This window comes from Podarcis tiliguerta, assembly GCF_965153285.1.
Source record: "Podarcis tiliguerta genome assembly, chromosome: 2".
In the NCBI taxonomy this organism is placed as follows: Eukaryota; Metazoa; Chordata; class Lepidosauria; order Squamata; family Lacertidae; genus Podarcis; species Podarcis tiliguerta.
Genome location: NC_139535.1, coordinates 7153402 through 7181359, shown reverse-complemented (window position 1 = coordinate 7181359; position 27958 = coordinate 7153402). Strand labels below are relative to the sequence as shown.

Here is a 27958-nt window from a genome sequence, read left to right as displayed (position 1 = left end):
ATGCAGTGCGCACACACCATTTGGATGGGAATACCAATCAACTTTGTAGGGTCCAGCCCTACTGGAAGGAAATTTTTTATTTTGTTTCAGCTGCTAACTGAGACACATTTAAAAGCCAATCACATGGCTGCCAGGATAAGAGGCTGCATATCTCTGAATGTCAGTTGCTGGGATCAACTCTACTGCCATCAGCTTGGGTGGATCCCAGAAATGTCTGATTGGCCACTGGGTGCAACAAGATACTGCATAGGATTAAGCTATGAACTGAACCAGCAGCAGGACTCTTCCAATGCTCTTGTCAGCAGCAAAGTTCAGGCCAAACTCTCACTCATCACGTGACCCATGTCAAACTTTGGAGCAGCAACTTTGTTTCCTCCAAAACATGTTTATCTCCAACTCTGCTCCTGCCCCTCAAGCCACACAGAGACTTCAGGTTGTTGCAAAGATGAACTTCCTTCCCCTTATAATTATCAACATCATAGTGATTTATTCTGCCTTGTTCCTGAGGGAAAAGTTAATGCACAGAAGATCACCTGTGTCAGAGAGAGACTGAGTCAAGACTGAGAGTAAGAGGGGTGGGATACATCTGTGTGAGGTTTAATGGCTCTGAAGCTATAGCTGAGCACTACCCATATTGGATAAATAAGAGTTTTTTGGCTTCTTCTGATGTAGCTGGCTATGGGGGAGAGAGGAACATTCACAAGAGAGGTGTGGCAATCAGTCAGAATGAGATCCCAGATGCTGATGCTGCTCATTTTGCTTGAATCCTGTGGAAACCTGAAGGCAAAATGCCCCTTGAATCCAATCGGGGAAGGAATCAAAGCACAGAATTATTTCCAGACTGGCGACTTCCTCATTGGTGGGATATTAACTCCAAATATGTTTTCTCTACAACTTCCATACAACTTTTCGCAGCCCCCATTAACCAGGTTTAAGAATGAGTAAGTAATTATATGCAGAAGGACATCGCGTTTTTCTACTGCACCCCAATGGCTCCTGTTTACTAGGAAAATAGTCTCCATTTTAGGAGTGAGAACTCTGTGGTCTTCCAGATGTTGCGCGACTGCAGCTCCCATCACCCCTGATCACTGGCCATGCTGGCAGGGGCTGAAGGGAACTTGAGTTTCACACCAGCTAGTGGGTTGCATGTTCCCAACCGTGCTCTGTTTTTACCTTCTGTGCTGTTGTGTTGCTTGTTGAAGAACACAAGTGTATAAATGAACCTGATCAGGCCTCAAAATGATTCACTGAATGATTACACCTGCATTCATGAGATGAGTGGGACACTGGCGATAATCCTACTTTGTGTAATTTTTAAGCATGTGGTTGTTCTTTACAGATCACATTAAGAAGCCAGCACAGTTATTGCAACCCCCCTATAACACGCGGGTGGCGCTGTGGGTAAAACCTCAGCGCCTAGGACTTGCTGATCGTCAGGTCGGCGGTTCAAATCCCCGCGGCGGGGTGCGCTCCCATCTTTCGGTCCCAGCGCCTGCTAACCTAGCAGTTCGAAAGCACCCCGGGGTGCAAGTAGATAAATAGAGACCGCTTTATAGCGGGAAGGTAAACGGCGTTTCCGTGTGCTGCGCTGGCTTGCCAGATGCAGCTTGTCACGCTGGCCATGTGACCCGGAAGTGTCTTCAGACAGCGCTGGCCCCCGGCCTCTTAAGCGAGATGGGCGCACAACCCCAGAGTCGGATACGACTGGCCCGTACGGGAAGGTGTAGCTATAACACATGTATATCTATGGAGAGGACTAATTAACCAGTAAGCCTATTATGTATGTAACTTAAGGTTACTTTCAATAACATATACGTGTTGTGTTTGCTGTTCATGTTAAGTTTATAGTGTTACTGTTGAAAACCAAAACAAAACATATTTAAACAGACAAAACAGAGGTCTTTTATGCTGATATGCTGCCTGAAATAACCTCCCAGAAGATATCAGCAGAATTAGTGTCTGTGACTGCCATTGCAATGATATTGAACAGTTCCCACAGGGAGAAATATGAGTGACAAGGAAACTATTCTCCTGGATGAAATGCTACATTAAGTGGACATTATCTCAACCTAGAACTATACTAGAAGCTCCCCTGGATGCAGAATAAGACACACAATTCCAAACTTAGCCAAGTTCAGTGCTTCTGGGGAATTAATTTGGCTCCAGGGACTTTTTCTCTGCTTCACTCCCCCCTCCCCAGCAGCAATCCACATTCCTAATATTTCCCCCTCACTGCTGAGCCAGACACCTGAATTCACTTGCACAGGAGAGACGGAAGGAAATACATCCTTCTGATTGTTTGTTTTGCTGAAAGACTGGTTGGAACTGAGCTTTCTTAAATAACAGCCCAATCCTAATCCTGCCTATTGAAAATAAGCCATACTAATGATATAGAGCCTCTAAACAGACTTAGCTCTCCATTGCCGTTGGCTCTTTATGCAACTCCTTTGAAGCAGCCATTTCCCCATATTTCTCACACATTCGGAAAGAAGAATGTTTTCTTCCTTTTCCTTCTTTGAAGATGTGTGCTTCTCCTCTTGAGAAATCCTTATATTTTAATTCTTAAGTGGCAAATGGATTTTCATCTTGTAAGAAGGATATGTCTCTTCTCACCCTTCAAACAAACATACAGACTAGAGTCCCCATATTGTAACAAGTGAAAATCCAGACAAAAAGATTTATTGGCAAAGTTCTTGAGTTATTTTAAAGGAAATTCCAGTGAATTCCACCCACACACTGTTTCCAACTGCTGTCTTACTGCTATGTGTGTATGGCAGCCCTAATGCAGACCATGATTTAGGGAATCAAATACTATTTATTTTCATTAAATAGTGAATGGTTTGACACTTTTGATTGATTGATTTCTTACAGTATGCCATTTAGGTTCTACTGGCATATCTCGTCCTTCTTGTTCACCATCCAAGAGATCAACCGGGATCCCAGGCTCTTACCCAACATCACTTTGGGCTACAGCCTCTATGAGAACTATTACAATGCAAGGATCACTTCTGATGCCATGCTAGACCTGCTTGCAGGTGGGGAAAGCAATATTCCAAACTATCGCTGTGGAAAATGGAATAATATCTTGGCTGTTCTTGAAGGAGCCAATTCCATCATCTCCAAAGTGATTTCAACCACGTTAGGCATGTACAAAATCCCACAGGTATGAAGGGTGGGGCATGGAGGGACAGAAAAGAGGTTCAGCAGCAAAATAAATTCACTGTATCGTCAGCAAAAAGGGGCATCAACGAGGGCAAAAATACTGAGCTATGTTAAGCTAGATAGCTCAGTTGGTTAGAGTGTGGTGCAGTTGGTTAGAGTGTGGTGCAGTTGGTTAGAGTGTGGTGCTGCCAACGTCAAGGTTGCAGGCTTGATCCCCGTATGGGACAGCTGCATTGCCAGGGGGACGACAAGATGAACCTCAGGGTCGCTTCCAACTCTATGATTCAAAAGTTTATTCCCTGTTTAGGGAAGCTTTTAATATTTAATAGGTTATTGTATTTTCGTGTTCTGTTGGATGCCGCCCAGAGTGGCTGGGCAAACCTCGCCAGATGAGCGGGGTATAAATAATAAATTATTATTATTATTATTAACACGGAGACTTTGCTGGGGTTGCAGCCTCCCAAAGTTTCAAAGTAAAACTATCAGCCCCAGTCAGCAAAATAAATAAAACTAGCAAAATATTTGTTAGGTATTAAATATTTCAGGTTAATCCTGTACTTTGCTCTGAAAAAGAAACACTATATTTTTTCTTCTCCACTTCAGATCAGTTATGGCTTTGTATCTGGGGTTGTTGATGAGAACACCAAAGTCCCTTTTGTCTACCGTACGGTCCCCAATGAAGATGTCCAGTACACGGGGATTGTAAAGTTCCTCCAGCATTTTGGATGGACGTGGATCGGCCTCTTTGTTCCAAAGAATGAGAATGGAGAAAGGTTCTTGAGTGCCATGACATCTCTGATGGCCAGCAATGGAATTTGTGTTGCCTTTTCAGTAACAATACCAAACAGGAATGAACCTGGGAGGTTCACAGTAAGTGAATTAATTGCCCTACGGAGACAGACCAATGTATTCCTTTGCTATGTAAACAGTCATATAGCACTGCGTACCCTCATGACACTAGAAGAAGTACTTTGGAAACAAGAACTTGGGTCAAAAGTATGGCTCACAACAGCTTTTCAAGACATTGACATGAATTTGCTTTATGGTCCCAAGTCCTTGAAGTATATCCATGGTTCATTCTCCTTTGTAATGAAGACCAAAATAAGGAGCAAACGTGACTGCTGTAAATCAGAGTCCCATCTTTTTAATCTGTTTCGGCAAAAAGCATTTAGTTGTTCATACTCAAAGCACGTCCTCGCTGTGAGAGGTTGGACAAGATGCAGAGATGTGGAGGATCCGGAGGTGCCGTCTGAAGAGGAGCTGCAGAGTGTTCTGTCTCAAGACAGCCACAGAACATACTTCAGTCTCCAAATCATGGCACATGCTTTAAATGTTGCCTGTTCATCCAGATCAAAGCAGATGTTGATGGCGGGTGGAGGAGACCAGTTGGCATGTCAAAGGCTACAGCCATGGCAGGTATTTCCTTTCCCTTTCTAGCAATCAAAGTTCTTTCTACCAACTCTACAATAATCATTCTCATTGATTTAGACACGAATGCAACAGTGAGGAAAAGGTTTTTGTTTTATTTATTTAGATTTAGATTCTTTTTAAAAGGCTCCTGCTGGAAGATGTATATACAGTGTGTATTTCATAAAATCTCAAGGTGGTCTACTGCAATGAAAAACATAGGACGATATAATAAAACCATAAGAAGCCAAAACAAGTTAAAAGCAGACATCCCTCCACATGGAGGGTGTCTGTTTAATCTTGCCTGTAGGAGAAATTGTGGCATGACAGGAGTTTTGAGTTCCAAGGAAGCATGGATGAGGCATCTAAAATGTTCGGGTGTTTAGTCCTCCGAAGATTCCAGGCCAGGTATGCCAGGACTTTGGAGCTCAAAGGGAGCAGGGATGAGATGTCCAAAATGCTTTGAAATGCTGGTCTACCCGACCTAAAGCTTTACTACGAGGCAGCCTGTTTCACCTGGCTAAAAGATTGGTGCACGTTGCAGGATTCGGACATCCTGGACCTGGAAGGTTTTGACAACCGTTGGGGATGGCACGCCTACCTAATATATGGAAAAGCGAAAATTCATAAAAACTTTACCAACCATATAATAAGAAAGTCACTCTTTGCTGTATGGGGAAAAATATAAAGACCTGATGGAGCCTAAAGTCCCGTGGTCGACTTCTCCAGTAGAAGCCATAGCAGTAAAACGGAAAAATACTCAGGAAAGCTGGCCAACATATAAAATACTTCTAAAAAATGAAGACAAACAAATAAAATTTAAAAACTTTGAGGAAATAAGAGACCACATTTCAGACTGGTTCCAATACCATCAGTTATTTGAAAAATTTAAATCTGACAAACAAAAGGGGTTCTCAACAGAAATTTCCCAAAGCTGACAGAATATGCTGAATTAGATGGTTTATCAGAAAAAATAAAGAATAAATCAAAACAGGGATTTGTTTCTAAATGGGAGGTTTTTTAAAGAATATCTGAAAAATAAATATAATAATAATAATAATAATAATAATAATAATAATAATAATAATAATAATTTTTATTTATATCCCGCCCTCCCCAGCCGAAGCCAGGCTCAGGGCGGCTAACAACAATAATAACAATAAAACAGTACAAAAGTATAGCACAAACAACACTCTAAAATCATTCATTATAAAATTAATTAATTCAAGCCACTGGCAGCCATTCGACCAGAGCTCCGCAAAGATTGCTGAGGGAGGGAGTCAGGCTGTGCCCTGGCCAAAGGCCTGGTGGGACAGTTCTGTCTTGCAGGCCCTGCAGAAAGATGTCAAGTCCCGCAGGGCCCTGGTCTCTTGTGACAGAGTGTTCCACCAGATCGGAGCCACGGCCGAAAAAGCCCTGGCTCTAGTTGAGGCCAGCCTAACTTCTCTGTGGCCTGGGACCTTCAAGATGTTTTTATTTCAAGACCGTAAGTTTCTCTGTGGGGCATACCAGGAGAGGCGGTCCCGTAGGTACGAGGGTCCTAGGCCGTATAGGGCTTTAAAGGTTAAAACCAGCACCTTAAACCTGATCCTGTACTCCACCGGGAGCCAGTGCAGCTGGTATAGCACCGGGTGAATGTGATCTTGCAGCGAAGACCCCGTAAGGAGTCTCGCTGCAGCATTCTGCACCCGCCGGAGTTTCTGGGTCAGTCTCAAGGGCAGCCCCACGTAGAGCGAGTTACAATAATCCAGTCTGGAGGTGACCGTCGCGTGGATCACAGTGGCTAGGTCAGGGCGAGAGAGGTAAGGAGCCAACTGCTTAGCTTGGCGGAGATGGAAAAATGCCGCCTTTGTTGTAGCTGCAATCTGCGCCTCCATGGAAAGGGAGGTGTCGAAGATTACACCCAAACTCTTAACGGACGGTGCTGGCACTAATTGCACCCCCGTAAGAGATGGGAGTTGCCCCCCCAATCCCATATTGTCCCGTCCCAGCCAGAGGACCTCTGTCTTCGAAGGATTTAGCTTCAACCGGCTCCCACGTAACCATCCAGCCACAGCTTCCAAACATCTGGCCAGTGTGTCTGGGGCCGAGTCAGGATGGCCATATAGTAGTTTAAATTCTGTTGCAGCATTCGAGGAACTTCAGTAATAGTTGAAAGGTAGATATAAGAAATTAGATTTAATGAGAATAAGTTTAATTATTAAAAAAATTGTGTATTGGCAATAAGAAATATGAATTTGAAGTATGGAATAGACGGGAGGTTGGGTCTTTAGTGTTAAGACCAATAGATGTTTTATTGTTTGCTAAGAATATTATGTGTCTATGGTTATTTTTGTAATTTGTGTATAATTTGGTATTTGTGTTTTTTGTTTGTTTGTTTTTCTTGTTGTATAAATAAAAAAAAATGCTGGTCTTTTCCCTGTCATTCCAGCTTCACCCTTTCTTAAGAGAAACCCGGTTGTTGAACATTTCCATGGGCGGACTGTATTTGGATGAGAATGGGGAGCTGCCCATCATGTTTGATATTGAGAATTGGGTGGTGCTTCCCAATGAGTCTTGTGTTAGAGTGAAAATTGGGAGTATAGAGAGAGAGGCATCCACTGACTTCAAGCTCGCCATTAACCCAGAAGCTATTGTGTGGCCCAAGAGCTTCAACCAGGTAAGAGCCCCTTTATTCCACATGATACACATGAAGATCTAGTAATCTGTTGAATATTTCCAAGAGGAATTCAAGTATAATCTTTTGGAAGTTTGGCTGATGCTTTCATTATAATTAATTAAGTAAATTATTAAATGTGTATAATACTCTTCATGTGCAGATACACACACACACACATGTTTCTATTTGTGTTTATTTGTTTGTATGTATTTAATTTTTTCATTTATTGTGGGAGCCTTTTTGTGGAACCTGATTGAGCCGCACAATATGGTCCATGGTAAATCCAGCAACAGAAAAATTCCTGTGGTGCCCGCCTTCCCTGGATGCCCTAAGCACGTACTTATTTTGCTTAATGGTTAATCCAGCCCGGCCCTGCGAGATCTCATGAGAACATCTCAGAGCCCACGCAAGAGCATCCTGGAGCCCAGTGAGCAAAAGAGAGAGCTTGGGAGTAAGGCCTGCTTGACATGCTAGCTCCGGAAGGTCAGGGTGGTTGTGCAGGAGCCGTTCCAAGGGGCTCATTCGAGTGCAGTCGAATTTTGGTTCTGGAACTTAATCCATTCCGGAAGTCCACTCAACTCCCCAAACTGTTCGAAAACTAAGGAACGGCTTCCAATTGGTTGCGGGAGCTTCCTGCACTCAACTGAAAGCCACTTGCTTCCGGGTTTGCAGCTTTCGGGAGCTGATTTGTTTGGGAGCCAAGCCATTCAGGAACCAAGCTGCCACTGTATATACATTTTTGTGTATACTACTCCTTCCCCGGAATGTAACTCCTGCATAAGATGTGATCATACTCTATGTTTAAATACTGCTCTTCATCAGAGTGTTTTATTGCTGCTGCTCTGGGATGGGATTTTTCTTTTCTTTTGTTTCTGCATCTTTTGCCCTTGCCTAGAGAACCTGTTGGGTTATTTCCAAACTCTATGAATCAACTCCATTGACACAAATACTCGTGGCAAACAAATACTTCTCCTGTATGTATCTTCTTTTTTATTCTTATTAGACTTTGCCTCAGTCCAGTAGTTCAAAGACCTATGTATTAATACTCTTTTCAGTACATTTCCGAGCACAATACAAAGTGTTGGTGCTGACCTTTAAAGCCCTAAACCGCCTCAGCCCAGTAGACCTGAAGGAGCGTCTCCACCCCCATCGTTCAGCCCAGACACTGAGGTCCAGCTCCGAGGGCCTTCTGGCGGTTCCCTCCCTGCAAGAAGTGAGGTTACAGGGAACCAGGCAGAGGGCCTTCTCGGTAGTGGTGCCTGCCCTGTGGTACGTCCTCCCATCAGATGTCAAGGAAATTTATTAAATTTATTATTTGTACCTCGCCCATCTGGCTGGGCCTCCCCAGCCACTCTGGGAGGTTTCCACAGAGTCCAAAAATACACTAAGATGTCACACATTAAAAACTTCCCTGAACAGGGCTGCCTTCAGATGTCTTCTGAATGTCAGGTAGTTGTTTATCGCTTTGACATCTGATGGGAGGGCGTTTGACAGGGCGGGCGCCACTCCCGAAGAGCCCCTCTGCCTGGTTCCCTGTAGCTTTGCTTCTCGCAATGAGAGAACCACCAGAAGGCCCTCGGCGCTGGACCTCAGTGTCCAGGCAGAAAGATGGGGGTGGAGACGCTCCTTCAGGTATACTGGGCCGAGGCCATTTACATCAAGCATAGGAGCCAACTCCTAGGAGCTGTGGGGACGTTGGGCCCCACATTAAAATACTTGAGGGGGCTGGGGCCCCATAAAGTTGATGGGCATCGATTATGTGTTGTGTGGCTTACCTGGACCACCACATCAAGGGTGCTTTCTTGTGGGACTGGAGACCCTGCTGGGTTCTCTCCAGACTCTCTGAGTGAGTTCCATAGGCACAAGTATTGCTGACACTTCCCCTTTAATGTGTCATCTTTTCTTTATGGCTAGACTGTGCCTCACGCCAGGTGTACCAAAAGGTGTCGCCCAGGATATGCCAAGGTGGTTCAAGAAGACAAGCCGCTTTGCTGCTACGCTTGTGTTCCATGTGGGGAAGGGACCATATCTACACAGGAAGGTGGGTGACACCACAGGAGATGGAATTTGTTGGGAGAATTTGTTAGTCAGAAACGTTCTGTGAAGATTCTAAAGACATAGTTGGATGCATTTTTAATCCCCTTCCAGGAAGTTATTTGAAAGAAATGACTTGCAGGAAGCAATCTCTGGGATGCAAATTGGGTTCAGCCTGCTCTGCCCATAAGGCACACCTTTGGTTATTTTATACCAAGCCTAGGATCAGAGAACCAGAACCACCCTCACAAAGGAAATTAAAAATGTCTTCAAAATAAACGAGAAATAGTGTAAATAGCAAATATTTATTTAAAAGAGAGAAAGCATGATGCACAATAATAATAAAAAATTAGGTGAACATTCCATTCTATTGTAGAAGAATTAAAAGTTATGGGATTTCAGCAGGAAGTTATTGGATATCCCAGTCAAGGAGTTTGAGAACAGCTGTAGCAGCTTGGAAGAGAGGAGTTAAAGATATTAAAAATAAATAAATCATAAGTTGTGTGTCCTTGTTTCTCAGTTTGACCCTTTTACATGGTTTGTATGTTTTGTGGTATTTTATTCATTGTGACTTGCTGTTTTTTTATTGATTATAGATTAGTAATTCTTTATTGTACATGATAAGTATTAGCTGTTTATTATTTGCTGATATTAAATTTTACTGTTTACTATTCCTTAGTATTATTTTTGAATAGTATTGAATTTTGCTTAATTTGATATGTTGTTTATTTTAAAGTTATACTTTTATTATGACTTTTTGTGTGTCGTCTGTGATCTTTGCTGTCTATTTTGTTGTTTCTTCAGCTTGTAACCCTCCTTCTGCATAGCCATATAGAAAGGCAGTTAACAAATTAAAAGTGAAATGAAATATGGAAATGAAGTAGTGTTACTGCCCAAAAACTATCACATAAGGAAATGCACCGAAGAAGCTTCCCTTTCTTACAATACATTCTCATTTTCTGATATCTCCCATGTGAGTGCATTTCTTGACATGTAATAGATTGTGTCTGTAAGCAAAGCCAAAGCCATTCTTTTTCTCCTCCTCAGACGCAGAGCGTTGCACCAAATGTCCAGAAGAACAATATCCAAACAAGGACCGAGATCACTGCATTCCGAGGATTATCAGCTTCCTATCATATAAAGAATATTTGGGGATTCTCCTGACTTCTTTGGCTCTCTTCCTGTCCTTAACCACAGGCTTTGTTGTAGGAATCTTCATTAAATACAAGGAAACTCCCATAGTCAAAGCCAACAACAGGGACCTCTCCTACATCCTCCTTGTCTCCCTCCTGCTGTCCTTCTTGTCCTCCTTCCTCTTCATTGGCCGTCCCAGGAAAGTCACCTGCCTCCTTCGACAAACAGCCTTCAGCACCATCTTCTCAGTTGCTGTATCTTCTTTGCTGTCCAAAACCATCATGGTGGTGCTGGCCTTCCTGGCCACAAAGCCAGGGAACAGGGTGAGGAGATGGTTAGGGAAAAGTCTGGCCAACTCCATTGTCCTTTACTGCTCCAGTGTCCAAATGCTCATTTGCATCATTTGGCTGTGTATTTCTCCCCCATTCCCAGACTCTGACAAGCATTCCCAGGCTGGAGAGATCACCCTGCAATGCAATGAAGGGTCTGTGGCCATGTTTTATGCTGCCCTGGGTTACATGGGCTTCCTGGCTGCCATCTGCTTCACGGTGGCTTTCCTGGCCAGGAAGCTGCCTGGGGCCTTCAATGAAGCCAAGCTGATCACCTTCAGCATGCTGGTCTTCTGCAGCGTTTGGGTCTCCTTTGTGCCCACCTACCTGAGCACAAAGGGGAAATACATGGTAGCTGTGCAGATCTTCTCTATCTTGGCTTCTAGTGCTGGGCTTCTGGGCTGCATCTTCATTCCCAAATGCTACATTCTTGTGCTGAGGCCTGATCTGAACACAAAGGAACACCTGGCCACAAAAACTAAAGTTGTTGTCTGATTCTTAACTGTATTCCACCATAGTAGTAATGAAACACACAGAGTTGACTTGGGAATGAATGTATCTCTTTAGATAAATTTTTTCATTCATCTTTAATGATGAAAGGGAATCATTGAATCACATCCCTGGAGAGTTTCTGGACTTACAACTTTAAGGAATATCCCTACCTGTAGAGTTACCCGGAGTGCAGCCTCCCTCTTCATACATAATTATCGTTCTCTACCATATCCAGTTTGTACTTTGACTTGACCCAATTTCCTTTCTTCCTGAGTTCATAACCTAAGCCTACGTAATAACTTAGTGTAACTTGAAATTCTGCTTCTAGTATTAAAAACAGCAACTGAAAAACGGAATCTCACTTGAGTGTATTAATGCCTTAGGGAACCACCAGAAGGCCCTTGGAGCTGGACCTAAGTATCTGGTCTGGACGATGGGTGTGGAGACGCTTCTTTAGATATACAGGACCAATGTCATTTAGGGTTTTCAAGGTCGGCATCAACAAATGAATGTGACAGCTGTCTGGTGGGAGTGAGAGGGGCACCACGATAGCTGGAGCCAGAGACAATGATGAAGAAGAACCACCACCACTTGTAAGTAAGAAGGCAGGGGAGTAGTGGTGGCATGAAGGCAGGTTGAGATTGGTGGGGTAGTCCCCACTCACCCCCATGGAGCAGACCTCTCACTTATTTGCCCTGAGCTGCTGAAGAAGGGCAGGATGCACCCCTTTTGTCTCCCTCTCTTATTTAGCACCAGCACTCATAGACAGTTTGGGCTAACTGCACTCATAGAGTTTGGGCTAATCCAGCAGGGCTGTTCTTAGCCAAGTTCAAGACAAACTCATCCCCGAAATTCAAGTGACTCATGTTGCAGTTTGAAGCCACATCTGCGATTTGGCGTAAACATATTTTCTCTCAGCTCTGTCAGTGCCCCTTGAACCATGTAGACATCCCAAGAACTTTCTCCCCTTTCAATTATAAAAATGGTAGTGATTTATTCTTCCCAAAGCTCAAGAGAAATCTCTGGCAGTTGCCCAAACATCAGAAGCCAAGGAAGCCTGAGGTTATACATATCACACTGTGGTGGATGGAGGGTGTTGACTTCTTCTGATTACCTGGCTGTGGGGGAGAAAGGAGAAGTGAAAATAGAGGTGTAGGAGGCCAAGCCGGAATGACCTCCCTGCTGCGGCTTCTGCTGCTACCTCTGCTTCTAATGGATCATCAAGTCTTGACACGCAGCGTAAATTAATAATGCAGAGTTTTAAAGAATAAAAGCTTTACTAAGTTAAAATAAACTTCTTCATAAACTACATGGTTCCAAACAGTTTGACACTCAGATTACATACTAACTCTGCTCACAACCATAGCAGAGAGCCTCTAATTTCTTACAGAGAGCACAAAAGAGAAACTGCCTACTATGTCACATGTCAGAGTGACCCAACAGTTAGCAGTTAGGCCTGAATAACTTTAGTAGGCCCAAATGACTTTGCAGACCCAGCACTTCCCAGCCTGCTTTACTGCTTCTGCTCTCATGTGTCTTTGTCACATGACAAGTCTGTGGGAAGCTGAAAGCAAAGTGCTCCTTAAATTTGACGAGGGAAGAAAATGAAGCGCAGAGTTACTCATGGCCTGGAGATTTCCTCATTAGCGGAATCATATCTCCAAGAAGCTTTGCTGAGCAACTTCCATATAACTTTTCCCATCCCCAGTAACCAAGCTTAAAGTGTAAATAATTAAATACATTGTGGATATCATGCTTCTCCACCACCGCTTCAATGGTTCCCTTTCACAGGGAAATAGTTTCAGGGATAGGGAGACAGTGGCCCTTCAGGCGCTGCTGGACTCCGGCTCCTATCATCCTGATCACTATTTGTGGAGGCCGAGGCTGAGAGGAGTATCAAATCTCTTTTCCTTTTGCTCCTTACGGTCTTCAAATTAAAAGAATATTGGAGATCCCGGGGCACAGGGAGGTTAGGCTGGCCTCAACCAGAGCCAGGGCTTTTTCGGCCGTTGCCCCGATCTGGTGGAACGCTCTGTAGCAAGAGACTAGGGCGCTGCTAGACTTGACATCTTTCCGCAGGGCCTGCAAGACAGAGCTGTTCCACCAGGCCTTTGGCCAAGGCACAGTCTGACCCCCTCTCTCCTTCTGTAATCCTCACAGAACTCTAGCCCAATGGTTGCCATTAATTTGATTTGAATTGATTTTAAAATGACATGATTTTAGAATGCTGTGCTACTTTTATTGTTGTTAGCTACTCTGAGAATGACTTCGGCTGGGGAGGGTGGTATATGAATAAAAAATTTATTCTTCTTATTATTATTATTATTATCCATGTCTTTTAAAATTATAAACTTGAGGTCTAGGCAGTTTTAGGAATGATATTTGTAAGCTGCAGCGGAAGTTTGGCCAAAGAGCAAGATCAGGACGCTATAAATAAACTGAGGCCTTTGTACAGTTGTCGAATTGTAGAGTTGAATGTCCCCACCCCTCTGAATCTTGAGTGGAACCACAGGTTGTTGTTAGAATTAAAAAATAATCTGGATCCCAGATAGTATTTTCCTGAGGGCTGCAGTAATCTCCACAAATATTATTATTATCATTATTTACTCAATTTATATACCACCCTATACCGGAAGTCTCAGGGCGGTTCACCAGAAGAAAATTAAAGTATAACTATGAAACCACAAAATACATCATCAAAATACAATGCCCCAATAGCCACCCCCCCCCCACTGCATAGATAAGCAGTTTCCTCTCACTGCAATTCCAGCTAACCATGTGTATGGCAAGAAAAAGGTCCAAAAGCATCGTTGTCAAAGTTCCCTTAGCTCACTTGTCATGCGGAGGAGATAGATAATTGACAGTAGACCTCTTAAAGTTTCTTCACTAATAGCAATTGTGGAGTTGCCCATTGTTGCTTGAAATCATTCCTGTACCAGGCTCTTCGATCTTGAGTTAGACTGCATATTACTCATAGCTGAATTTCTTAAGCTGCTTAAGACGTTGTCCACTGAATTGCTATAGTGCAAAATGAACTTTGCTAAATTAGAAGAAAAGGAACATTAAACTAGCTAAATGAAGGACATAGATAAAAGGTCATATGGAAATCTACACCGGTGTTACACATAGTTTGTGGAAGAGAAATATTTTTGGTACATGAGTTTTGATGAGGATCAAAAGTACAAGACTTGGAGAAAACTTAGTACATGGAAGGACATGACTGAAACTTGGTATTAGGTAGTCAGAAAAGAGCTAAGCCAGACACCTCAGATTGATTAATTATTATTATTAAAAATAATAATAGCGCCCATTGGCCATAGATGTCAGGGTGGTTCACAACATAAAAAGACAATGTAAAGAAGACAAAATACATAATAAAAAAGAACACAAACTAACCAATAATGCCTCCACCAGAAGACATGTAAAAGGGCCTTGGATGTCAGTCAGCCAATGTCCTGCTTAAAAAGGAACGTTTTGCACGGCACCTAAAGGTGTACAATGAAGGTACCAGCCGAACCTCCCTGGAGAACATTCCACAAATTGTGTCCTTGAGGAATCCATTGAATTCGTTGTGAATCCTCTGAGTCCCTCACCCTTGTCCACTCGGTTATGAGATAGTGAGGGTGATCACCCTTTAATCCCTTGAACATGGAACTGAAGAAGGAGGTTGGAAAGAATGATGCTCTTTCCCATTTCCTCTTACAGCTTCGGACTATAAAATACCCAGTTGTTTTTAGGGGCCTAAAAAGGTTGGTAGACCCTGGTTAAGGAAGGAAGTCTGTAAAAGTGGGACTTAATAGAGATGCATAAAATCATGGAGGAAGAGAAAAAGGATAGGTTTTTCCTGAAAAATTATTACTCAAAGAGGCATCCATGGAAGAATCCACTTGGAGAATCTAGATAGAAAATAGGAAGCAATTTTTTTGGATAGTGTAACCCAATGGAGAAATTCACTGACACAGGAAAGAGGGAAGAAGTACGCATGCACGGGACACGGGTGGCGCTGTGGGTTAAACCACAGAGCCTAGGACTTTTATGATCAGAAGGTTGGCGGTTTGAATCCCCGCGACGGGGTGAGCTCCCATTGCTCGGTCCCTGCTCCTGCCAACCTAGCAGTTCGAAAGCACGTCAAAGTGCAAGTAGATAAATAGCTACCGCTCCGGCAGGAAGGTAAATGGCATTTCCGTGCGCTGCTCTGGTTCGCCAGAAGCGGCTTAGTCATGCTGTCCACATGACCCGGAAGCTGTATGCGGCTCCCTCGGCCAATAAAGCGAGATGAGCGCCGCAACCCCAGGGTCGGCCATGACTGTTTTGGGATACTGACAGGGAGACAAAAGCCATCATGCCCCCACGCTGTCTCCGGACGATCCATCGATCTCCCGTAGAAATGCAGTATCAGTCAATTAGCGACACAAGCCTCAGAAATAACTGTCCACATTCCAAGGACTGGTGCACGCTCTATCAGCAGAGTTCGCACAACGAAAGATGCACCCAGGAGAGCATTATTTACAACTTTATTCAGCGTTGGTCAGAACAAAGGAAAAAAAATGACTGCCTGCTTCGATGTCCAGGCACAGAGAGAAAACGAAAGCTAGATACAAAACAGTAACTTCCTGTGAGCAGGAAATACGCAGGCTGTGACTCACAACAGCCTGTCCCCTTTTAAGGTGGAACGGAAATATCCTAACAGACTGGACCTAATGGTCAGGGGTCCCTTTACCTTTACCTATGCATGCACACAAAAGCTCCTACCAATAACAAACTTAGTTGTTCTCTAAGGTGCTACTGGAAGGAATTTTTTGTTTGTTTGCTTCAGCTGCTAACTGAGACACTTTTAAAAGACGCATGACTTCCAGGATAAGAGGCTGCATATCTCTGAATGTCAGTTGCTGGGATCAACTCTACTGCCATCAGCTTGGGTGGATCCCAGAAATGTCTGATTGGCCACTGGGTGCAACAAGATACTGCATTGGATTGAGCTTTGAACTGAACCAGCAGCAGGACTCTTCTAATGCTCTTGTCAGCAGCAAAGTTCAGGCCAAACTCTCACTCCCTACCACGTGACCCATGTCAAACTTTGGAGCAGCAACTTTGTTTCCTCCAAAACATGTTTATCTCCAACTCTGCACCTGCCCCTCAGGCCACACAGAGACTTCAGGTTGTTGCAAAGATGAACTTCCTTCCCTTTATAATTATCAACATCATAGTGATTCATTCTGCCTTGTTCCTGAGGGAAAAGTTGATGCACAGAAGATCACCTGTATCAGAGACAGACTGAGTCAAGACTGAGAGTAAGAGGGGTGGGATACATCTGTGTGAGGTTTAATGGCTCTGAAGGTATCGCTGAGCACTACCCATATTGGATAAATAAGAGTTTTTTTGGCTTATTCTGATGTAGCTGGCTATGGGGGTGAGAGGAACACTCACAAGAGAGGTGTAGCAATCAGTCAGAATGAGATCCCAGATGCTGATGCTGCTCATTTTGCTTGAATCCTGTAGACACCTGAAGGCAAAATGCCCCTTGAATCCAATCCGGGAAGGAATCAAAGCACAGAATTATTTCCAGACTGGCGACTTCCTCATTGGCGGGATAATAACTCCAAATTGGTTTACTCTACAACTTCCATACATCTTTTCGCAGCCCCCATTAACCAGGTTTAAGAATGAGTAAGTAATTATATGCAGAATGACGTCATGTTTTTCTACTGCACCCCAATGGCTCCTGTTTACTAGGGAAATAGTCTCCATTTTAGGGGTGAGGACTCTGTGGTCTTCCAGATGTTGCGGGACTGCAGCTCCCATCACCCCTGATCACTGGCCATGCTGGCAGGGGCTGAAGGGAACTTGAGTTTCACACCAGCTAGTGGGTTGCATGTTCCCAGAAGTGCTCAATTTTTAACTGCTGTGCTGCTGTGTTGCTTGTTGAAGAACACAGGTGTATAAATGAGCCTGATCATGATTTATTTTCATTAAATACTGAATGGTTTGACACTTTTTAATTGATTGATTTATTACAACTATTTATTACAACTGATTTATTAGAACTATTACAATGCAAGGATTACAGTGATTTCCACCCGCACACTGTTTTCAACTGCTGTCTTCCTGCTATGTGTGTATGGCAGCCCTAATGCAGACCATGATTTAGGGAATCAAATAGTATTTATTTTCATTAAGTGGTGATTGGTTTGACACTTTTTATTTGATTTATTTCATACAGAGCGCCATATAGGTTCTACTGGCACATCTCGTCCTTCTTGTTCACCATCCAAGAGATCAACCGGGATCCCAGGCTCTTACCCAACATCACTCTGGGCTACAGCCTCTATGAGAACTATTACAATGCAAGGATCACTTCTGATGCCATGCTAGACCTGCTTGCAGGTGGGGAAAGCAATATTCCAAACTATCGCTGTGGAAAATGGAATAATATCTTGGCTGTTCTTGAAGGAGCCAATTCCATCATCTCCAAAGTGATTTCAACTACTTCAGGCATGTACAAAATCCCACAGGTATGAAGGGTGGGGCATGGAGGGACAGAAAAGAGGTTCAGCAGCAAAATAAATTCTCATTATCATCAGCAGAGTCAAAAAGAGGCGTCAAAGAGGGAGAAAATCCTGAGCTATGTTAAGCTAGATAGCTCAGTTGGTTAGAGTGTGGTGCTGCCAACGTCAAGGTTGCAGGCTTGATCCCCGTATGGGACAGCTGCATTGCAGGGGGGAGGACAAGATGAACCTCAGGGTCGCTTCCAACTCTACGATTCTATGACTCTTCAACACAGAGACTTTGCTAGTTTTGAAAATGCCCAAAGTTTCAAAATAAAACTATCAGTCCTGGCAAGCACAATATTTGTTAGGTATTAAATATTTCAGGCTAATCCTGTTCTTGGAAAATGAAACACTATACTTTTTCTTCCCCACTCCAGATCAGTTATGACTTTGTATCTGGGGTTCTTGATGAGAACACCAAAGTTCCTTTTGTCTACCGTATGGTCCCCAATGAAGAAGTTCAGTACCTGGGGATTATAAAATTCCTCCAGCATTTTGGATGGACGTGGATCGGCCTCTTTGCTTCAGAGAATGAGGATGGAGAAAGGTTCTTGAGTGCCTTGACATCTCTGATGGCCAGCAATGGAATTTGTGGTGCCTTTTCAGTAAGAATACCAGAAAAGAAGGGACATGAGATCTTAGCACGAAGTGAATTTATTGCCCTATGCAGACAGACCAATGTATTCATTTACTATGCAAACAGTCATACAGCACTGGGTTTCATCATGCTACTACAACAAGAAATCGAGAAACAAATTGGGCCAAAAGTATGGCTCACAACAGCTTTTAAAGACCTTGACATGAATTTGTTTTTTGGTCCCAAGATCTTGAAGGATATCCATGGTTCATTCTCCTTTGTTATGAAGACCAAAATAAGGAGCAAACGTGACTGCTGTAAATCAGAGTCCCATCTTCTTTATCTTTCTCGGCAAAAAGCATTTAGTTGTTCATACTCCAAGCACGTCCTCGCTGTGAGAGGTTGGACAAGATGCAGAGATGTGGAGGATCCGGAGGTGCCGTCTGAAGAGGAGCTGCAGAGTGTTCTGTCTCAAGACAGCCACAGAACATACTTCAGTCTCCAAATCATGGCACATGCTTTAAATGTTGCCTGTTCATCTAGATCGAAGCAGATGTTGATGGCGGGTGGAGGAGACCAGTTGGCATGTCAAAGGCTACAGCCATGGCAGGTATTTCCTTTCCCTTTCTAGAAATCAAAGTTCTTTCTACCAACTCTACAATAATCATTCTCATTGATTTAGACACGAATGCAACAGTGAGGAAAAGGTTTTTGTTTTATTTATTTAGATTTACATTCTTTTTTTAGGCTCCTGCTGGAAAATATATATACAATGTGTATTTCATAAAATATCAAGCTGGTTTACTGCAATAAAAAACATAAGACCATATAATAAAACCAAAAGAAGCCAAAACCAGTTAAAAGCAGACGTCCCTCCACCTGGAGGGTGTCCGTTTAGTCTTGCCAATAGGAGAAGTTGTGGCACAACAGGAGTTTTGAGTTCCAAGGAAGCAGGGATGAGGCATCTAAAATGCTTTCTAAGTTCGGGTGTTTAGTCCTCCGTAAATTCCAACGAGGCCAGTTATGCCAGGACTTTGGAGCTCAAAGGGAGAAGGGATGAGATGTCCAAAATGCTTTGAAATGCTGGTGTTGCCCCTGTCATTCCAGCTTCACCCTTTCATAAGAGAAACCCGGTTGTTGAACACTTCCATGGGCGGACTGTATTTGGGTGAGAATGGGGAGCTGCCTATCATGTTTGATATTGAGAATTGGGTGGTGCTTCCCAATGAGTCTTGTGTTAGAGTGAAAATTGGGAGTATAGAGAGAGAGGCATCCACTGACTTCAAGCTCGCCATTAACCCAGAAGCTATTGTGTGGCCCAAGAGGTTCAACCAGGTAAGAGCCCCTTTATTCCACATGATACACATGAAGATCTAGTAATCTGTTGAATATTTCCAAGAGGAATTCAAGTATAATCGTTTGGAAGTTTGGCTGATGCTTTCATTATAATTAATTAAGTAAATTATTAAATGTGCATAATGCTCTTCATGTGCAGATACACGAACACACATGTATGTATGTATGTATGTATGTATGTAATTTTTTCATTTATTGTGGGACCCTTTCTTGTGGAACCTGATTGAGCCGCACAATATGGTCCATGGTAAACCCAGCAACAGAAAAATTCCTGTGGTGCCCGCCTTCCCTGGATGCCCTAAGCACGTACTTATTTTGCTTAATGGTTAATCCAGCCGGGCCCTGCGAGATCTCATGAGAACATCTCAGAGCCCACGCATGAGCATCCTGGAGCCCAGTGAGCAAAAGAGAGAGCTTGGGAGTAAGGCCTGCTTGGCAGGTCACCTCCAGAAGGTCAGGGTGGTTGTGCAGGAGCCGTTCCAAGGGGCTCATTCGAGTGCAGTGGAATTTTGGTTCTGGAACTTAATCCATTCCGGAAGTCCACTCAACTCCCCAAACTGTTTGAAAACCAAGGAACGGCTTATGATTTGCTGCGGGAGCTACCTGCACTCAACTGAAAGCTGTGTTGGACGTTTGGCTTCTGAAAAATGTTCACAAACCGGAACACTTGCTTCCGGGTTTGCAGCGATCGGTAGCTGATTTGTTTGGGAGCCAAGCCATTCAGGAACCAAGGTACTACTGTGTATACATTTTTGCATATACTACTCCTTTCCCGGAATGTAACTCCTGCATAAGATGTGATCATACTCTATGTTTAAATAGTGCTCTTCTTCAGAGTGTTTTATTGCTGCTGCTCTGGGATGGGATTTTTCTTTTCTTTTCTTTCTGCATCTTTTGCCCTGCGCCTAGAGAACTTGCTGGGTTGTTTCCCAACTCTATGAATCAACTCCATAGACACAAATATTCTGGCACACAAATATTTCCCCTGAATTTACCTTCTTTTATATTATTATTCGACTGTGCCTCAGTCCAGTTATTCAAAGACCTATGTACTAATACCTTTTTCAGTACGTTTCCGAGCACAATTCAAAGTGTTGGTGCTGACCTTTAAAGCCCTAAACGGCCTCAGCCTATTATATCTGAAGGAGCGTCTCCACCCCCATCGTTCAGAGGTCCAGCTCCAAGGGCCTTCTGGCCGTTCCCTCCCTGCAAGAAGTGAGGTTACAGGGAACCAGGCAGAGGGCCTTCACGGTAGTGGTGCCTGCCCCGTGGAACGCCCTCCCATCAGATGTCAAGGAAATAAACAACTACCTGACTTTTATAAGACATCTGAAGGCAGCCCTGTTTAGGGAAGTTCGTAATGATTGATATTTTAATGTATTCCTAATCTATTGTTGGAAGCCGCCAAGAGTGGCTGGGGAAACCCAGCCAGATGGGTGGGGTATAAATAAATTGTTATTGTTATTATTGTTATTTAAAAAGCAAACACAGCAGGGAGGCTTCCATTCTACATCAAGCATAGGAGCCAACTCCTAGGAGCTGTGGGGGCTTTGGCCCCCACAATAAAATATTTGAGGGGGCTGGGGACCCATAAAGTTGATGGGCATCAATTATGTGTTGTGCAGCTTGCCTGGGCCCCCACAATATTTTATTCAAGTTGGCACCCCTGACATCAAGGGTGCTTTCTTGTGGGACTGGAGACCCTTCTGGGTTCTTTCCAGACTCTCTGAGTGATTTCCATAGGCACAAATATTGCTGACATTTCACCTTTAATGTGCCATCTTTCCTTCATGGCTAGACTGTTCCTCACGCCAGGTGTACCAAAAGGTGTCGCCCAGGATATGCCAAGGTGGTCCAAGAAGGAAAGCCGGTTTGCTGCTATGCTTGTGTTCCGTGTGGGGAAGGGACCATATCTACACAGGAAGGTGGGTGACGCCACAGGAGATGGAATTTGTTGGGAGAATATGAATAGGGCAACATACTGGCCAGAAACCTTCTGTGAAGATTCTAAAGACATATTTGGATGCAGATCCTTTATTGATTTCTTCATTTTTAACCCCCTCCCAGGAATTTATTTGAAAGAAATGACTCGCAGGAAGCAATCTCTGCCCTGCCCTGCCCATAAGGCACAGCTTTGGCTATTTTGTACCAAGCCTTCTAGGATAAGAGAACCAGAACCACCCTCACAAAAGGAAATTTAGAAAGTCATCAAAATAAACGAGAAATAGTGAAAATAGCAAATGTTTATTTAAAAGAGAGAAAGCATGATGCACAATAATAATAAAAAAATTAGGTGATCATTCCATTCCAATGCATTGTAGAACAATTAAAAATTATGGGATTTCAGCAGGGTTATTGGATATCCCAGACAAGGAGTTTGAGAACAGCTGTAGCAGCTTGGAAGAGAGGAGTTCAAGGATATCAAAAATAAATAAATCATAAGTTGTGTGTCCTAGTTTTTCCGTTTGATCCTTTTGCATGTTTTGTGGTATTTTATTCATTGTGACTTGCTGTTTTTTATTAATTATAAATTAGGAATTTTTATTGTACATGATAAGCGTTAGCTGTTTATTATTTGCTGATATTAAATTTTACTTTTTACTATTTCTGAGTTTTATGATAGAATATTATTGAATATTGCTTTATATGATATGTTGTTTATTTTAAATTATGCTTTGATGATGACTTTTTGTGTGCGTATTACGCCTGTGATCTTTGCTGTCTATTTTGTTGTTTCCTCTACTTGTAACCCTCCTTCTGCATAGCAATATAGAAAGGCGGTATACCAATTAAAAGCGAAATGAAATATGAAAATGAAGTAGTGTTACTGCCCGAAAACTATCGCATAAGGAAATGCACCGAAGAAGCTTCCCTTTCTTACAATACATTCTCATTTTCTGATATCTCCCATATGAGTGCATTTCTCGACATGTAATAGAATATGTCTGTAAGCAAAGCCAAAGCCATTCTTTTTCTCCTCCTCAGATGCAGAGCGTTGCACCAAATGTCCAGAAGAACAATATCCAAACAAGGACCGAGATCACTGCATTCCGAGGATTATCAGCTTCCTATCATATAAACAATATTTGGGGATTCTCCTGACTTCTTTGGCTCTCTTCCTGTCCTTAACCACAGGCTTTGTTGTAGGGATCTTCATTAAACACAAGGAAACTCCCATAGTCAAAGCCAACAACAGGGACCTCTCCTTCATCCTCCTTGTCTCCCTCCTGCTGTCCTTCTTGTCCTCCTTCCTCTTCATAGGCCGTCCCAGGAAAGTCACCTGCCTCCTTCGACAAACGGCCTTCAGCACCATCTTCTCAATTGCTGTATCTTCTTTGCTGTCCAAAACCATCATGGTGGTGCTGGCCTTCCTGGCCACAAAGCCAGGGAACAGGGTGAGGAGATGGTTAGGGAAAAGTCTGGCCAACTCCATTGTCATTTCCTGCTCCAGTGTCCAAATGGTCATTTGCATCATTTGGCTGGGCATCTCTCCCCCATTCCCAGACTCTGACAAGCATTCCCAGGCTGGAGAGATCACCCTGCAATGCAATGAAGGGTCTGTGGCCATGTTTTATGCTGCCCTGGGTTACATGGGCTTCCTGGCTGCCATCTGCTTCACGGTGGCTTTCCTGGCCAGGAAGCTGCCTGGGGCCTTCAATGAAGCCAAGCTGATCACCTTCAGCATGCTGGTCTTCTGCAGCGTTTGGGTCTCCTTTGTGCCCACCTACCTGAGCACAAAGGGGAAATACATGGTAGCTGTGCAGATCTTCTCTATCTTGGCTTCCAGTGCTGGGCTTCTGGGCTGCATCTTCATTCCCAAATGCTACATTATTGTGCTGAGGCCTAATCTGAACACAAAGGAACACCTGGCCACAAAAACTAAAGTTGTTGTCTGATTCTTTACATATTTATAACTGTTTTCCTCCACAGAGTTGCCTTGGGAATGAATGTATGACTTTAAATAAGGTTAGCTCTTCATTTTTCATTCATCTTGAAGGATGAAAGGGAATCATTGAATCACATCCCTGGAGAGTTTCTGGACATACAACTTTTAGGGATATCCCTACCTGTAGAGTTACCTGGAGTGCAGCCTCCCTCTTCATACATAATTAACCTTCTCTACCATATCCAGTTTGTACTTTGACATGACCCACCTTCCTTTCTTCCTGAGTTCTTAACTTAGTTATACATGGCCAATGTAATTTAGGGTTTTCAAGGTGAGCATCAACAAATAAATGTGACAGCTGTCTGTTTGGTGGGAGTTCGAGGGGCACCACGATAGCTGGAGCCAGAGACAATGATGGACAAGAAAGCCTTTCCTACTCCCAGGAGGGAAGGGATTGTGAGCGGGAGACGATTCCTGCATCATGCGGGGGGCGCTCCGCCCCCTGCTTCAACTCCAGGACTGGCGCCACGCCCCTCCCCGGTTGAACACCCAATAGGGAAGCTCCGCGGAGGCAGGGCTTGCTGCTCAAACGCAGCCGCGCCAGCCCATCCCCACCATTGCACAGACATTTTCTTTGAGTCACCCACCCTCCACTCCCTTTAGATTAGCTGTTCCTGAGACTTTGCTATAGACCTCTGGTTGGTCGCCCTGTTTAATCAGGGGGCCTGGTAGGACATTTTTCCAATTGGCTAAATTGGCCCAGCCTCTTGGTTTTTTTCACCTACCTCGTAGCAACCGTCACAACTTTCATGGTATTTGGCGGTTAGGCATTTGAATGTGTTGTTGGTGTTTCAGGGGGCAAGGTGTGGCCATTGCCTTCCCCGACAATTTTGGGTATTCCGCTAAAGGAATCCGGCGGTCGTGGATCCTGTCCGATGCCCGTGTGGCGGGGGGCCATGGCACGACCCTCGGTGACATCAGGAAGAGAGCCTATAGTTGGATTAGCATCAACAGGCTCCCCCTACTGGTGGTTAACCCCTCCTCAGACTCACCCCTCTACAAGTGGGAGGAGTCTAATGTTCCGTGGTCCAATGCCTAAGCCAATACCTTCTCACATGCTGTCATCAATAAAGCTGTGGCCTTTACCTTACCCATTAACCTTACATTCTGTGTCCACGTGTCTTTATTCCCCAAACGGGGATCGGGTCCTCGAATCACAACCCCCACTTGTAAGTAAGAAGGCAGGTGAGTGGTGGTGGCATGAAGGCAGGTTGAGATTGGTGGGGTAGTCCCCATCCACCCCCATGGAGCAGACCTCTCACTTATTTGCACTGAGCTTCTGGAGAAGGGCAGGATCCATCCTTTTTGTCTCCCTCTCTTATTTAGCGCCAGCACTCAGAGACATCCAATGAATCGGAAGGTTGGGAGATTGAGAGGAAACAAAATATTGAATCATGCAGTACATAGTTACTTCCCCCAAATGCCAGTCGCTGGTGACCACTGCCTGGCAAGGCCCATTGCTTTCATGCCCTGCTTGTGAGCTTCTCAGCAATGTCTGATTAGCCACTGTGTCGCAGGACTAGATGGGAGTTTGGGCTAACCCAGCTGGGCTGTTCTTAGCCAAGTTCAAGCCAAACTCGTCCCCGAAATTCAAGTGACTCATGTTGCAGTTTGAAGCCACATCTGCGATTTGGCGTAAACATATTTTCTGTCAGCTCTGTCAGTGCCCCTTGAACCATGTAGAGATCCCAAGAACTTTCCCCCCTTTCAATTATACAAATGATAGTGATTTATTCTTCCCAAAGCTCAAGAGAGATCTCTGGCAGTTGCCCAAACATGAGGAGCCAAGGAAGCCTGAGGTTATACTGTACATAGCACACTGTGCTGGAGGGTGTTGACTTCTTCTCATTACATGGCTGTGGGGGAGAAAGGGGAAGTCAAAATGGAGGTGTAGGAGGCCAAGACAGAATGACCTCCCTGTTGCGGCTTCTGCTGCTACCTCTTCTTCTAATGGACCATCAAGTCTTGACGCGCAGCGTAAATTAATAATGCAGAGTTTTAAAGAATAAAAGCCTTACTAAGTTAAAATAAACTTCTTCATAAACTACATGGTTCCAAACAGTTTGACACTCAGATTATATACTGACTCAGCTCACAAGTGAAGCAGACAGACTCTGATTTTTTACAGAGAGCACAAAAGAGAAACTGGCTACTTTGTCACATGTCAGAGTGACCCAACAGATAGCAGTTAGGCCTGAATAACTTTAGTAGGCCCAAATGACTGTGCAGTCCCAGCAGTTCCCAACCTGCTTTACTGCTTTTGCTCTCATGTGTCTTTGTCACATGACAAGTCACATGACAAGTCTGTGAGAAGCTGAAAGCAAAGTGCTCCTTAAATTTGATGAGGGAAGAAAATGAAGCGCAGAGTTACTCGCGGCCTGGAGACTTCCTCATTAGCGGAATCATATCTCCAAGAAGCTTTGCTGAGCATCTTCCATATAACTTTTCCCAGCCCCCAGTAACCAAGCTTAAAGTATAAATAATTAAATACATCATGAATATCATGCTTCTCCACCACCGCTCCAATGGTTCCCTTTAACCGGGAAATAGTTCTTATTTCAGGGATAGGGAGACAGTGGCCCTTCAGACGATGTTGGACTTTGGCTTCTATCATCCTGACCGCTATTTGTGGAGGCCGAGGCTGAGGGGAGTTTCTAATCTCTTTTCCTTTTGCTCCTTATTGTCTTCAAATAAAAACATCTTGGAGGTCCCTGGCCACAGGGAGCCTAGGCTGGCCTCAGCCAGAGCCAGGGCTTTTTCGGCCGTGGCCCGGATCTGGTGGAACGCTCTGTCACAAGAGACTAGGGCCCTGTGGGACTTGACATCTTTCCGCAGGACCTGCAAGACAGAGCTGTTCCACCAGGCCTTTGGCCAAGGCACAGTCTGACCCCCTCCTTTGGTAATCCTCACAGAACTCTAGCCCAATGGTTGCCATTAATTTGATAAGAAATGATTTTAAAATGAAATGATTTTAGAATGCTGTGCTACTTTTATTATTATTAGCCGCTCTGAGCCCGGCTTCGGCTGGGGAGGGTGGGGTATAAATAAATTATTATTATTATTATTATTATTATTATTATTATTATTATTCATGTCTTTTAAAATTATATTTTTTTATATATAATATTTTTTATTTTAACAATTAGTAAACAAACAATACAAACAAACAATACAGAACAGAAAATAAAAACAACACATCAAGCAATATAAAATACAATGTATAAAAAAAGAAAAAAAAGAAAAAGTAAAGAAAAAAGTTAAAAACAATCACTGTGTCTTTGCATTATTTAACATTAACCTGTGTCTGCAACTTCCCCAGACCTTCCCACTCTGTATTCCAGATCTTATATTCTGACAGTAAATTTTTTCCCTCTGACATTTCTATAGTTCAACTTAATCTTAATCTCTTAACATAATTACATTTCCACTTATCTTAAAAACATTTGTCTTTCTTAATCATAAATTTTTTTGCTAATATTCATTTAAATTTAGTCTGATGTCCTCAAACGTTCTTTATCTTATAATACTTCTGTAAATAGTCTTTCAACTTCCTCCAGTCTTCCTTCGCCGTCTCTTCTCCCTGGTCTCTGATTCTGCCAGTCATTTCTGCTAATTCCATATAGTCAATAACCTTCATCTGCCATTCTTCCAGTGTGGGTAGTTCTTGCGTCTTCCAATGACGCAAATTATAAGCTTGAGGACATAGGCAGTTTTAGAAATGATATTTGTAAGCTACAGTGGGAGTTTGGCCACAGAGCAAGATGAGGACACTATAAATAAACTGAGGCCTTTGTACAGTTGTAGAATTGTAGAGTTGAATGTCCCCACCCCTCTGAATCTTGAGTGGAACCACAGGTTGTTGTTGGAATTAAAAAATAATCTGGATCCCAGATAGTATTTTCCTGAGGGCTGCAGTAAATTCCACAAATATTATTATTATCCTTATGTACTCAATTTATATACCACCCTATACCGGGAGGTCTTAGGGCGGTTCAAAGAACAAAATCAAAGTATAACTATGAAACCACAAAATTTATAATCAAAAAACAATGCCCCAATAATCCTCCTGCCTTGCATAGACAAGCAGTTTCCTCTCACTGCAATTCCAGCTAACCCTGTGTATGGTGAGAAAAAGGTCCGAAAGCATCGTTGTCAAAGTTCCCTTAGCTCACTTGTGATGCGGAGGAGATAGATAATTGACAGTAGACCTCTTAAAGCTTCTGATTCACGATTCTTCACTAATAGCAATTGTGGAGTTGCCTATTGTTGCTTAAAATTATTCCTCTTCGATCTTGAGTTAGACTGCATATTAGT

At 43.4% G+C, this 27958-nt stretch overlaps 2 protein-coding genes and 1 long non-coding RNA gene across 3 annotated transcripts in view; all 3 read left to right on the top strand.

The window, feature by feature from the left end:
* Nucleotides 1–27958, top strand: part of LOC310671218 — a 497424-nt gene that overhangs the window by 5562 nt on the left and 463904 nt on the right. The window lies entirely within an intron of this gene.
* Nucleotides 727–11220, top strand: LOC310672822 (vomeronasal type-2 receptor 26-like; the record flags this gene model as incomplete). The annotated part of the gene is made up of 6 exons (XM_083430478.1): nucleotides 727–941; nucleotides 2872–3163; nucleotides 3766–4578; nucleotides 7001–7228; nucleotides 9143–9269; nucleotides 10310–11220. 6 exons carry the CDS (start codon nucleotides 727–729, stop codon nucleotides 11218–11220), a joined length of 2586 nt encoding a protein of 861 aa, XP_083286604.1.
* On the top strand, nucleotides 16670–23638 carry LOC310670175 (vomeronasal type-2 receptor 26-like; the record flags this gene model as incomplete). Its single annotated transcript, XM_083424987.1, has 6 exons — nucleotides 16670–16884; nucleotides 17438–17729; nucleotides 18143–18952; nucleotides 19450–19677; nucleotides 21497–21623; nucleotides 22684–23638. 6 exons carry the CDS (start codon nucleotides 16670–16672, stop codon nucleotides 23592–23594), a joined length of 2583 nt encoding a protein of 860 aa, XP_083281113.1. The 3' UTR covers nucleotides 23595–23638.